Source organism: Asterias amurensis, chromosome 5, assembly GCF_032118995.1.
Source record: "Asterias amurensis chromosome 5, ASM3211899v1".
Lineage (NCBI taxonomy): Eukaryota > Metazoa > Echinodermata > Asteroidea > Forcipulatida > Asteriidae > Asterias > Asterias amurensis.
The window spans coordinates 19,057,039-19,071,789 of record NC_092652.1 but is presented as its reverse complement, the minus strand read 5'-3'; the positions used below and the strand labels follow the sequence as shown (position 1 = coordinate 19,071,789).

Below are 14,751 nucleotides of genomic sequence, written 5' to 3'. Positions count from 1 at the left end.
CACGTTATAACAAATAAGCACGAATATTTTGATTTATTTTCAAAAGAAAATGTTCAGTTGGTCAAGGAAATTATATGGTTTCGGTTTCAAAACAGGAAATGAAACAGATCAAGGAAATTAAAACAAACTGGATATTTTGCGCGATTTGCTCCGTTTCTGTTTCTGCGAAACTTTAGTAGGCTAGGCAGCATTGATCTAATGTGCGTTGCACTGCCAGTTAGCAACTGGCTTATTAAGCTTTTCTCTGCAATTACTCTGCGTAACCTAAATTTTAAGGTTTGAGAGACCAGGGCAAGGTTGTTTACCCGCTGGGTATTATCCAACATAGACTGGTCCGCTGTCTCAAAAGGGGGCATTCTGTAGAGATTCAGTGGCTTGAGGTAAAAGCACATGGAGTCCCACGTCAAATACAGCAAAATGAAACATTTAATGCATGATGTTAAACACACACAAACAAGAACAAATAACTCAGACGTTCAGTTTAATTAACATTAATTTTTACAATAATATGTAGATGTTTTATTAGGATCCCCAGTTTCTCATAATATGTTAACAACACAAACGCCAACGTAGAATCAACCTTCACTTTAAGCAAGCCAGACATTTAATGACTAAGAACATAAGGGGTATTTATCGAGTCAATATATTGCGAGTTCGATTTTGTCCAACGTAAGATATAAACTTTCTAAAAAACAGTTGCAGCAGAGCTGGCAACATTTTACATCTTGCAATCAGAGTTACATTCAACAGGAACAAAGTTTATAATGATCAGGGAAGAACTTATCGAATTTGTTCATCAGAACATCGACAGCTTGATTTATTTTTTTCAGGAAACCTTATACAGAAACAGGGAAAGTTGGCAGCACTGCAGTTGCCGAAGCTGCCAGCTCGGACACAGCCCTATAATCCAACGATTTTTTTTTTTTTACGAATTGCCCTCTGAAAACTGTTCCAGTTATCGGTATCACCAGCATTTGGTTTTAGCCTTTTTTGAGGTATGGTTTACACAATGTACGGTAGTGTTTGGTTTGGGTGTATAGAGACAGATATACCCAAATCCAACAGTGGCAGAGTATTGTGTCCACCATATAATCTCAAAATGACTTTTTATAGTTGGGTAACATCGTACATTGTATGAACCAAAGCAAACCAGTTTATCACAATAGAAAAGGCGTAATGTTCGACTCATGGATTCACATTTTAATAATAGGGGACTTTTGGGACGCTAGGTGGCAGCAGACTTACCAGGTAAAATCCATTGTTCTCGGTAATGTGCGCATGCTCAGAACTACGTAAACAATGGCTATTTACCTGGTAAGTCTGCTGCCACCTAGCGTCCCAAAGTCTCCCATTTGAGGAACCATCCAATGATTGCGTCTACAGCAGCACAAAGCTGCCAACTATTTCAGCTTGCAACCAACAATCACTAGGGAAAGGGTTTCCATAACAGGGGAGATTTAAAAAATGTATTCACATCTATCAGGACACGTACAGATTGGTTCATTTTTAAGGAATTTTCAGCAGAATCAGTTCTGACGAAGTTTCCCTACAGTGGTGGTATTAAAACCTGCTTCAGTGGATCCCTTACGCATCGGATTCGGGATATTTGCGACATGCAGAAAAAGGTTTCCTGTTCAATTCTGATACTGAATTCTGAATACTGAATTCTGATGAGTTGAAACCAACTGTTCTTTTCAGAACCACCCCAACTCATAGGAGATAGTCATTATGTGTTACCGCAAACATTTCCATATCGTTGCCACCATGCAAAGTTTCAAATCCTATACCTAATTCCAATACTCTTAAAAAGGGACGGCAAATGGCATCGGTATTAACATGATTTCAGATGAGAATACGGTTTTCGTCGTAAGCTTTGGATTTAATGTGGTTCCTATCTTCTTCCCGTAATTCCCATTTCATGTTTGCCTCCTTTAAAAAAAAGAACTGGTGAACTGTCTATTTGCCCCTTTCCTGTTCACAGGAGGCTACTATTTGTCAAAATGTCGGCCATTCACATTCACATTGTAAAGGGTGTTGCAAAAAAGTGTTGTTTAACTTGGTGGTCAGCCGTAGCCGTAACCGTAGTCGCTAACCCAGTACCGGCTAGTGACCATGAGAGCCAAATTTCATAAAGCATGTTAAGCACAAAAGCTTGCTTAGCACAGAAAACTCTCACTCCGCAATCATAAGTTATCATTCGAACATTGACCATTTTAGTAACTCGGCCCAATCTCATAAAGCCTAAAAGCACAAAAACTTGCTAGGCACCGACAAATATTATTGCTTAGCAGAAAGTGGTTACCAGCCAAAAGTCCATATAGTTCACACTGTTGTGTGTGGTGCCCCACCCATTTTTTGCTAAGCAAAGAAATTTGCCAAGCACTATTTTCTGCTATTAAAGGCAGTGGACACTATTGGTAATTACTCAAAATATTTATCGGCATAAAACCTCACTTGGTAACGAGTAATGGGGAGAGGTTGATAGTATAAAACATTGTGAGAAACGGCTCCCTCTGAAGTGACGTAGTTGAGAAAGAAGTAATTTTCCACGATTTCGAGACCTCAAGTTTAGAGTTTGAGGTCTCGAAATCAAGCAGCTGAAAGCACACAACTTCTTGTGACAAGGGTGTTTTTTTCTTTCATAGTTATCTCGCAACTCCGACGACCAATAGACCTAATGCACATGACGTCATTTCAGTAGGGCGCCCTCACCTAGAGGTCAAAATGAGGCTGTTTATTGGCTAATCCTGTGCGCCGCGCGTACAAATCTGTGCGTTTCGATTGTTTTTCCACTAGTGCACATAGACCTTTTCGCAAATACTGGGGCGCGCGCGTAAAGCTTGGAATTAGGTGCATTGTGGTCTAGCTGGTAGCAAAATTTGATTAATATCTATCCCACAATGCACCTCATTCAACAGTCTGCGCTTGCGCATTGGTATTTGCGATAAGGTCTATGTTGAGATACACCAAGTGAGAAGACTGGATTTTGACAATATTACCAAAAGTGTCCATTGTCTTTAAACAGCTTTATGAAAATGGGCCCGGGTCCACTCATTTCTTGCTAAGAAAACTAATTGCTTAGCATAAGTAATTGCTTGGCAATATTTTCTGTGCTTCACAGCTCTGTAAAATTGGGCCTATAGGGCACTACAAATGAAGGGTTACCAACACATTGCATCTCCCATCATGTCACCACAGTGGTGGTATTAAACCAATGTTCAAATACAATTATAAAATTTACCAACAAATACAAAATATGGTGCTTTTTCTTCTTCTTAAAACAATAGTCACGAGTGAAGCAAAAAAGCTTTCGGTTTATTTTGTTCAAAGTAAAATGACTACAGAGGTGTGCACAAGCAACGGGTACATCTTTACAAAATTTACAGCATAAGTTTTTTTTGGTTTTTTTTTAATCTTATTTTACATGGCATGAGTTTAAATTTTAATCATGGTTTTTGGTTTTATAAGTTCCATCGGTAGTGACAATAGTTTTAAACCTGCATTGTCAATTCTATAATTATTATTATACCAACAAACAGGAAAAACACACCTTACGGGCGATATCCTGGTGTCTGGGAATATCATACATAAACAAAATTAAAACCTTTTATCAGGAATAAAAAAACAAATGGGCAAATGGATTTGTAAAAAGAGAAGGGTTTTTTCCGTTTTGTTTTTCTTTCTTCTTAATATAGACCATCTCACCCCATTTACAAAATAGGTTGACTTTGTGCATTCCATGGCATTTCTCGGCAGGCAATACACTGAACAGTGCACAACACCATGGCTCTGCTTACCGTAAGCGCTTGCGGAAGCAGGGTACTTTGGTTTGCGCGCCTGACTCCTTGTTACTAGGCATTCTCCATTTACACAGGTAGCGCAGAAATTCGGCACTTGTCCTGCAAGCGGAGAATGGTGATCGTAAGTGCAGAAATCGGTGGTAAGCAGAGCCATGAAATTTGGCCCTGGTCATAGGAGAAATATCATTTTGTATCATTATTATCACATGTAAAACCAATATTGTTTAAATTTAATATCTGTGATATGCCTCCTTTCTTCATACCCAAAATTGATAACATTCTGCCAGGTGCAACTGCCATCAACTACATGATTGCGTTTTTGTACACATTGTGGCCGCATTGATTCTGGCTCTGTGACTATTCTGTAAATATTTGACATAACAAATACCATGGTCCATGGGGTCTTCAAAACACAAGTTACCCCAACACAAAGCATTGCACAATTGTTCTTACCGTCACACTCTAGGGAGCAAGGGTTATCAGAAAACAGGCATAACATTTTGTCCTTTGAACAAAAAAAAGTGCGACAATTTTATTCAGTTCAGGGGCTGGCCTACGAGTTATGTAGACTTTAACATACTTTTCAGGTTACTTAAAGACAGTGGACACTATTGGTAATTGTCAAAGACTAGTCTTCACAGTTGGTGTATCTCAACATATGCATAAAATAACAATCCTGTGAAAATTTGAGCTCAATCGGTCGTCGAATTTGCGAGATAATAATGAAAGAAAAAACACCCTTGTCACACGTAGTTGTGTGCTTTCTGATGCTTGATTTCTAAACTTGAGGTCTCGAAATCAAATTCGTGGAAAATTACTTCTTTCTCGAAAACTACGTCATTTCAGAGGGAGCTGTTTCTCATAAAGTTTTATACCATCAACCTCTCCCCATTACTTGTAATCAAGAAAGGTTATTTTGAGTAACTACCAATAGTGTCCACTGCCTTTAAGCACAATTTGTTTAAGGTTTTCAAAGGGCAAACAAATATATCAGAAATCAGACTAAAGTAGGAAGAATATCATGTCTGCATTATACTATCCTCTTTGAAAATGTAAGAACCTGGCTTGACAACGAGCACTTTTGTGGACAACCATTATAAACATATATAAATATAATACCTATATTTTGTTAAGGTCTGCTTCAGTTTTTACTTAGAATCGCAACAACAAAAACAACATCTTCCTGAACCTGCTGACTTCAGTGATTAAATCAATTGTGCTTCAATCTTGCTTCAACAAAACCACAAAGAATAGCTTTTTTCAAGTACAACTTACACTGTAATGGTGGGTCATAGGTATTACACAACTTAACCCTCCTACTCTCTGACCATTTAATATCACCAACACTGCCAGATGCACAATGACAGCCGAAAGTATAACATCATGTTTTGGAGGTATCTACACAGAAAACAAGTTAACCCTCTTACTGTGTGGCACGGACTGGCCAGTAAACAACCACTTTTTGACCTCTGAGAGAGGCGCCCTACTGAGATGATGTCATGTGCACATAGAGATATATAAGAAATAGAGGGCGCACTGCCCTACATGTATATACGCGGCCCGGAACGCACGCATGCAGCCATTTTGTAAGTTGACAAAACAGCATCGCACGGCGTGGTGAGTTTATCAACACACACGATGTGTGTTTCACATTTAACGCGCGTACAAAGTTCATCTACCAAAACGACGCGTGTGTCTCTTTAAGGTCCCCGTCGCGTTTGTGCACGCAGCATCAGTAGTGCGCCCTCTGGTTCTTAACTGTGCATGTGCATCAGAACCAAATCCATTAACTGATTGAGACCAAGAGCTGAGGATGCAGGCTGGAATTCCTTCTCTTCAGACTTTTACACAGCAAATAAATTAAATGAAATTTGAAAGCATGAAAGTGCAACTGACTTCTGTTGAAGGTAGTAGAGATGATGTTGAACTTATGGTGGCCTTTTAAGTTCCTAAATGTCTGGTGAAATTAACAGAAGGAGCAACCCATTTTGTGTGTTTTGATGTTTTTTTTTTGTCGAAATTACAAGATGACTCTGGTATGACTCTGGTAGCTTCTCAAAGTTAAGATGTAAATTGCAGGGTAAAGAAAATCCCTGTCGGTATTTCTATGAACGTGAAAGTCCTGGACTAGAGAAGAACCTAACGCTGTGATTGGATCATAGAAACAGAACCCGGAGAACGCCGAGTGTTTCATTGTGCATGCAGTTTTGCTATGAGACCATTTTTATGGACGCCAGAGGCCATTTTTGTTACACGTACATGGCAAAATATTTTGCCATTCAATGACATCATCATTGACCAATGAACACACTAGAATCAGTCGTTCTGCGCCGACATATTGCCATTTTGCCATACACGCGTGTCACGTGATGTTCATTTTGCCATACACGCGTCTAACGGGATCATCATTTTTGCCATACCCAAGAAGTGCGCTGTATCGATATGCCACATCCACAGACAGCACAGAGGGTGGTCGAGCTCAGCGTTTTCCGGGTTCTATTTCTATGGATTGGATACAGTATTAAGGCTGAAGACCAGTGTAACAAAGAAGCGTTTTCAGAGCATAGCTCCGATAACCCCCCACCCCCCCCCCCCCACCCCGAGATAAATCCTTTAAAAAAACACCAAACTCTGAGATGTTGGAACTGCTGCTTAGACCACAACCAACGCCAAGACCAAGACCAATTTAAAAACAGCATTTATAGCACGACCAAGACGTACATCCGAGATTTAACAACAATCTACCCCCCTCGCTAAAAAAAAATCGAAAACAACAAATAGAATAAATAAACAATAATAATAAAACAGTAACAGTAATAATCCAAATAAAAAATTTACCGAGTCATAAAAAAAATCTCTTTTTTTTTTTTTTTTAGGGTAACTTGACACCAGCTACAAAGAGGCCAGAGGCGGCAGGTTTACATTAAATCTCTTAGTTTCACAATAAAAAATATTATCATCTTATCAATTTCATCATTTTTACAAGCTGCTCTTTCATATTTTTTTTTTCTTTCTTTCTTTTCTTCTTTTCTTTTAAGTTTAAAGTCAAAGTCAGATTTCCCCCAAGTGTTGCCAAAAAATGACAGGGCATGGAGAAAGGGTCCCTTTCGCCATTTGTTAATGAGAAAGGGTCACTTTCGCAAATTTGTTAACAAGGAGAAAGGGTTTACTTTCACCATTTGTTAAGGAGGAGGAAGGGTCACTTTCGCAAATTTGTTAACAAGGAGAAAGGGTCACCTTAACCATTTGTTAACGAGGAGGAAAAAAACTTTCGCAATTTCGTTAACAAGGAGAAGAAGCCACTTTTGCCATTTTGTTTACAAGAGGGAAGTTTTTAACAAGATCTTAGGGTACACCAAAGGTCGATATCGAACAGTCATTTTTCTTGACTCATCAAGAAACAGTTTTCTTCTCAAGAATAGTTTTCAGCACACTACTCACCCAGGGCTGCCAACATTTGCATTTTGCAATCAGGAAGATTTTGTTCAACAATCGGGGAGATATTTAGAATTAAACTCAGCACAATAGGGGAAAAAGTTTGCCAAAATCAGGGAGTTTTTTTTAATTTGTCCATCAGATCATGACAAGATTGGTTTCTTTTCAGAGGAACACTCTACAGAATCACGGAGAGTAGGCAGCTCTGCTCACCCCACAACTTCTCTCGCCCCACCCCTCAAAAATTACAATGAATGAAAGCACTCCTCCCAAAAAGAGTAGCTGTACATTTTGTGAACGCAACTACTCCAAACCTTAGCATTGCAACAGTGTTGACCTTTGACCTCTCAATGGGAGACTTTTGGACCGTCCTTTTTCACAGTTCTCGCCAGTAGCGTGCGAGCTGAGAACTACGAGAGCAATACTCAGCATGTGCGCAGACGCCAAGAGCCACAAAAAAGGGCCGGTATGTCTGCCGCCACCAGCGTCTCAAAAGTCTCCCATTGGCCCGACCAATGGTGTGGCCTGTGGACCCTCCATCAAATCAAAAACTCAGGGGTGGTTTCTTCCCCAGACCGGTAATGTCCAACTTCTTAAGCTGATTACACATTTTCAACAGGGGGAGCGATCTTAACTTTGACAATCAAGTATAACACACAAACCAGCACAGGGTGCCCGATGGCGTTCACATCACGACATACTGGAGCACTTATCCACCGGCGAGCCCATCTGCGTCAGCACCCGGTCTAACCACTGCAGCGGTCCGTTAAGGTGAAGTTCTATCCAACACGGCGTGCTGGTTACCGTCTGGCGCCTGTAGTCAGCGCCCCACCCTTTGACGAAGCTCATGCGGATGGTGCACATCCTTGTTAGCTGGTAGACGGCTTCGAAGCCTCGGTTGACGGACTGGGAGAGCTGAGCGGCAAACTCTTGATTGTTGAAGATCTTTAGATTACAGCCTAACAAGATAAGTGAAAAGAGAGTAGAGATAAACAACTTAGAGAAGATCATGTAATCTTAAAGGAACATTACAGAATTTGTAAGATAAACCTCAAAGTAAATGTTGATGCTGGTGAACTATAACCCAGAAAATGATGAAACAGACTGGCTGACTAAATATAAACACAAGAGGGGGCTATACCAGTAACCATTGGCTGGATCTGTCAAAATACATGATCTAGCTTGTGAACAATTAAAAGAACAAAAACGCAAGCAAAGGGGCAGTAAACAAGATACTCAAAGTTAAAACAAAACTTGTCATTTGACATTGGACTTTAAGTTTACAGGCATCTGCAAGTATTTGAATTTGTTCTTAGGTTACAATAAAAAAAATTGACAATCTTTGCCAAACTTATTAGAATGTCTAGCCATCATGATTTTGTGATTGTCAAGATCTTCATAACAAATAGCTTCTCTGCAACCTCCAAAATGTGAAAAGCTTTGTTTCAACAAGAAAACTTTGGACAATCTCAAAGGCTAACCCCTCTAGTGCGTCTAAAAGCGGAGAAGCGAATGAAGATCTTGGCAAATCACTAAATCAAGATGGCTAGACATTCTAAAAAGTTTAGCAAAGATTGTCCAAACTGGGTTTTTATTTTATTTTATCTGAGAACAAATTTTAATACATGTAAATTTAAAGGCAGTGGACACTATTGCTAATTACTCAAAATAATTATTGGCATAAAAACTTACTTGGTCACGAGTAATTGGAAGAGGTTGACGGTAGAAAATATTGTAAGAAACGGCTCCCTCTGAAGTAACATAGTTTTCGAGAAAGAAATAATCTTCCACAAATTTTATTTTGAGACCTCAGATCTAGAATTTCAGGTAACGTCCGTCGAATCGAAAATACTAAAAAACTCTTGACATCGAAATTGCCGATGTCACTTTTTTAATCATATAGTAATATCGTATTTTTGATACATCGAAAATTTTGATGTTTTGAAAATTTGATGTTCCTAAATGATATCGAAAATACCAAAAGAGTGTCCGATTATTTAAAAGAAATCTGTGTTTGAGTATTAAAAAAGCCGATGTCATTATGTAGTTTCATCATTTTGAGTTGCCCTATTAAATAAAATACGTTTTACAACCAAGTATGTCTGCTTGTTCTTTGTGTTTTTCGCCATCAGCCGCCCGCAGCAGAAGTTTACGACCCCGCGAGGAGCGCGCAATAAAACCTCAAAAGAAACCGCCGCTGCTGCCCAAGCCTATCGGCTGTTTAAGATGCAACTTCCCATTGCGCAAAGTGATCAAAATCAATACGTCTTCATCACAGCGCTTTGACTTTGCAAAAATACTCTGCAAAAACTTTCCTGAAACAACAAGACAAAACAAAACAAGGAAGAAAACAATCTTACGTTATACAGTAAAATAATCTTTCTATCGATCCAATCGTAATTGGCGTCATTTTGGTCAAATAAATCCTACATGTTGTGTTGTTTTTTGTAAACGAGCTAACATTTCTGAGGAACTATATGCTTCGCAGACCACGCTGTCGGCAGCTATTGCGTGCGTACCAGCGAAGACTATGCTGTTGTACAGTGTAAGCGTGCACACCAGCGTTGGTGGTTATTGCACAGACACGTGCAGTCTTTGGTCAAGGCGGTATTGCGTGATGCACTGTGTTATTTCGCCAATAGAGGGCTTTCTAGCGTTCAATGTTTCTTGCCTTTATTGTAGAATGCAAAGTAAAAAGACTACGAGCCTTAATTGGAAACTATGTGACTGCTGCGTGCGTTGTATATTGTGACCACGGAATGGTAGGTCTGTGTTTTGCGGGACTTTCTAGTGAATTTCTTTCGATGATTATCTCAACCATTCTCAACCGTAAAGGTAGTGTAAACATACCAGCGGACATTTATTATGTATCTAACAATTTTGAAAAAGGGCCACCGACAACATTTAGATAAAAAAGGGCACGGCAATGTACTGCCGTGAATTTTTGTTGATTTCGAGGGCATTTTCTTGACTCTGAAAAAGTTGAGTACCTACATTTAGTGTTGACAAAGTTTGAAGCGACACGCTCCTAACACACTTCACTCTCCACATAGAACAGCAGGCCTGTCTACCTAATCTAGTTCTGACCGCACCAAATTATATTTATTTTCACATCATACCACAGATCTTAACTCAAAGCCGCCTGCCTGCGCCCATCAGACAACTTGATTGACACTTCTACGTCAATGTATCGTCAACTGACACCTGAATGTCGGCGAGTCACACAACTCTCAAAGGCTCTTTGTAATTTTGAGACGGCCAATCATGGCCAATCACGAACCGAGAATTGTGGTGAGCGTTCACCAATTGGCCAAGCCAGCGGTAGCGGCGATCATACTTTGTTGTAAAACCAGAAATAATCGGGGCGGGACTAGCGCAATTTGAAATTGTTTTAACTACAAACAAGTTCGGGGGATCAGACAGAAACGGGTTTAAATGTAACCCTATTGAACTATCAGTCTTCGGTATATATATATTTCTACCTCCATGAGTATACCAAGTGCTGTCTTTAGGCTTCATCTTGCACGTCGGAAATACTCGATATATCGAGTATACTCGATCTTAAATTTTCAATATATCGGTTATGGGGAAAAACCGACATTGACGGACGTTAATTTGAGGTCTCAAAATCAAGCATTTATGATCCACACAACTTCCTGTACCAAGGGCGTTTTTTCTTTCATTATTATCTCGCAACTTCGACGACCAATTGATCTCAAATTTTCACAGGTTTGTTATTTTATGCATGTTTTAATACACGAGGTGAGAAGACTAGTCTTTGACAATTACCAATGGTGTCCAATGTCTTTAAGCGCATTTATACGGTTATTATTTAGAACTAATTATACAGTAATTGGTTACAGCCATACCTGGAGGTATCTTACAGACTGTGGCAGGATGCCATCCATATCTTTGGTTGCAGTTGGGACTCTGGACGAAGACGCTGCTGTCACTTAAGCATTCTGCAAAGACTTCTCCTCCGATGTAGTATAACCTGACTCCTTTACCTGTTGGCAGGATGGACAGACAGTAGGGTGACATACTGTTTAGTTATGATGTTTTAATTAGAGTTGCAGGAAGTTTTGTTTGGTCTAGAAAAAAAAGACCACATTTGAGATTAAAAATGCCACTCAAAGTTTACAAAAAAAAGCAAAAAGCAATGTGAAATCAAAGAAAATGCTAAAAAACTTTGATGCAACATCAAATTGGACAAAAAGTCAAGTATTTGTCAACTGACAAACACTAGGTTTTCAGAACGCATAAAAGTTTTAAGAACTTAAAGAAAACCTGCAAAGTTTCAGCTTGACCACACTAGTTTTCCAGTCAATATATATCTTGTAAAACTGCATCTTTTGAGATGCGACTCAACCTTATAGATTAACACACCTCGGCATATCGTAAACACCACAGCACCGAGACTACACACCTGTGTGTTCAAAATGACATCCTCGGAGCCATTGACAAGAAACTCTCTGTAATTTTAGTGTTACTTGACCTTTCTGGTGCTTTTGACACTATCGACCACCAAATCCTCCTTCAACGTCTTCACTACAATTTCGGTATCACTGGAACTGCTTTGAAGTGGTTTACTTCATATCTGGAAAATCGCACCCAAAATGTAAAAATTGACGGGTCCTTCTCATCCAACACTACACCACGTTTTGGCTTCCCTTTAGGGGTCGGTGCTCGGTCCAGTGTTATTTTCCTTGTACTTTTCACCTGTTGCGAACATTGCTCATAACCACGGTCTGTCCGTTCAGCTTTACGCGGATGACGCACAACTATATCTGCCATTTGTCTCCACGAACGCAAACACTGCAGTTGCTCGTACAGAAGCGTGTGTTGCCGAAGTTAAGGAATGGATGGTCGCAAACAAACGACAGTCATCCTCTTGCTGAACTCCCAAAGTCAACATCGCCACAACACCATTCACAGCATCCTGATTGATGGCCATGTCATTCCTTGTAGCAACACAGCTAGAAACCTTGGTGTCATCTTTGACAGGCACATGAACTTCACAACCAACGTCAAAAACTCCTCCCGCATCGCCATGTACCACTTGAAGAACATAAACCACATCCGCTCATTGCTCTCTGACAAAACAGCAGAGCAACTCATTCACGCACTTGTAACGTCTCGGCTCAACTACTGCAACTCACTCTTATATGGACTTCCAGCTTCCACCTTGCATCACCTTCAGAGAATCCAGAACATTGCAGCTCGTATCCTAACACGCTCAAAAAAGTTTGAGCATATCACCCCAGTTCTTCAAGCATTACACTGGCTCCCTGTTGAGCAACGCATCATCTTCAAACTCCTTTGTACAACATACCGTTGTATGACAGAGACTTCATCCCCGTTGTACTTGCAGAGGCTTCTCCTGCCGTATAAGCCCGTTCGCCAGCTAAGGTCCAGTGATGCCAACTTGCTTGCTGTTCCACCTTCCAGGTTGAAAACCTATGGGGATAGAAGTTTCTTGGTTGCAGCCCCCCGCCTGTGGAACGACCTGCCTCTCACCCTTAGATCACAACCTGACATTTCTTCATTCAAATCCAATCTCAAAACTTACCTCTTCAGTCAAGCCTACCATTAATTTTTCCCTTGGTCATATTTTAGCGCAGTGAATAGTTTTCTAGATACCAGCGCTTTATAAGATTTATTATTATTATTATTAATAAATGCAAGGTTCTACTTTTCATAACCACTGTTATTTGTGCATTGGAAATAAAGGTGAAACTGCATCAAAATCAAAATTAAAATCAGTTACAATTCATCCAAAACAAGAAAAATCCTTACCAATATGTCTTCTCGTGACTTCTACCGTTGGATCTCTGTTGACATTGGACAGTAAGCCGAGGCAGAATCTCTCAGAGCTGGACGGGTCGACGAATCCGTCTATGGTGAGTGAGGGCTGGGACGCATGGAAGGTCTCTCCTACCCTCTGATTCATTTCGTAGTAAGCTATAGCACACCAGAAGGGGGGCTCGCAGTATGATACGGGCTGTAAATCTGTGAAGGGGTCGTCGAAAACAAGATTATGGTTAGTAAAGGGCCGTTACAACCACAATAAAACTTGTATTCAGTTAATAATAATAATAATAATAATAATAATAATAATAATAGGTTTGTCAAATTACTAAGCCTAACTACTTTCTATTTGTTTTTATGCCTTTCATTTTTATTAATTGTTTTAATCTGTAGTATTCATCCCGAGTAGTATGGGCTGCAAATCTGTGAAAGCCTATTAAGTGGTCATAAACAAATTTTGTATAAAGTTTCTTATTAAGTTAGATATTAAATTTAACTTAAGTTAGTTTTTCAATTTATTAGGCCTGACAACTTTCTATTTTTTCTTACATTTTATTTTTTTTTTTTTTAATCTGTTGTATTCACACAATTGATAAGAATGCAAATGTGTAACGGTTGGCGAAACAAGATTTTGATAAATAAATAACTTGTTTTGTCATTTGTATTAAGCCTGACTGCTTTCTATTCGCTATTTAACCATTAATTTGTTCAATTAGTTGTTGTTTTTCTAAATCTGTAATATTCACACAATTGATACGGATTGAAAACCGAGAAGGGTCAAGGAATGAAGAATCTGCCGTTAAATGTATTTATATAATTATATATTGTCATTACAAACAAACTTCTTGTTATGTTACAAACAATTACTTAAATCTCAGGTTAATTTAAAAATGATTAGGCCTGACTGCTTTCTATTTATTCTTTTACCAATAAAACATTTGTTAATGAACCTGTATCATTCACACAAAGCTTTCCACTTTGAGATGAACAATTACAACATTTCTTTCAGTTAAAACAATTACAATTAACAAGTTGAAACAAACACACAAACAAACATGGATAAACCAGAGCAAAATTTGCAATGTAGCAATCAGTGACATTTTGAAAAACAATTAGGGCACTATTTAGAATTACATTCAAAACAATAGAGAACACATTTCCATAATCAGAGATGGCAGCTTTGCTGAACTGATCACAGAAACCAACACAATTCCATACATAGGTAAAACCAGCCTCAGGAAAACTACACCAAAATCATACTCTCAGGATTTTGAGTACAGTTATTATTATGGCATGGCGTGGGTGAGGGAGCCAGTTCACTGTACTCTACGTTGTATCTCTGGTATCATCAGCAGTAGAGTGTGGGTTCGACATCCGGTTATGATACCTGTGCCTTTGGGCAAGGCACGGAACCATAATATATTATACGCTTCATAAAAATTGACTATTAAACATCTATTAAACCTACACCAACAAACAGATGTTCCCACTCAATGCTTGATACATAATCATCCCAAACCTATCACATGCCTTCCCCACAATTAGGTTTATCGATTAGCTTAATCACTTTGTACTTTGTTTTTCAATTAAATAGATACCAAACCACTTGTGGTTTGATGAAGTCTGCAATCATCCACGTAACTATTATATATAAGGCTCCGTGCCAAAACCAGGCACTTTTTGTAAAAAAAACTTTTCAAAATATCAC

General features: G+C 39.2%; 1 protein-coding gene across 2 annotated transcripts in view; it reads right to left on the bottom strand.

Moving 5' to 3' along the window:
• Positions 1 to 524: 524 nt before the first annotated feature.
• LOC139937577 (mothers against decapentaplegic homolog 3-like) overlaps positions 525 to 14,751 on the bottom strand; it is a 41,493-nt gene continuing 27,266 nt past the window's right edge. For both annotated transcript variants that reach the window (XM_071932784.1, XM_071932785.1), the window contains 3 exons: positions 13,032 to 13,244; positions 11,105 to 11,242; positions 525 to 8,194 (listed from right to left, as the gene is read on the bottom strand). In XM_071932784.1, coding sequence (XP_071788885.1) covers positions 7,926 to 8,194; positions 11,105 to 11,242; positions 13,032 to 13,244 — 620 coding nt within the window. In that variant the 3' untranslated portion in view covers positions 525 to 7,925. The remainder of the gene's footprint in view (positions 8,195 to 11,104; positions 11,243 to 13,031; positions 13,245 to 14,751) is intronic.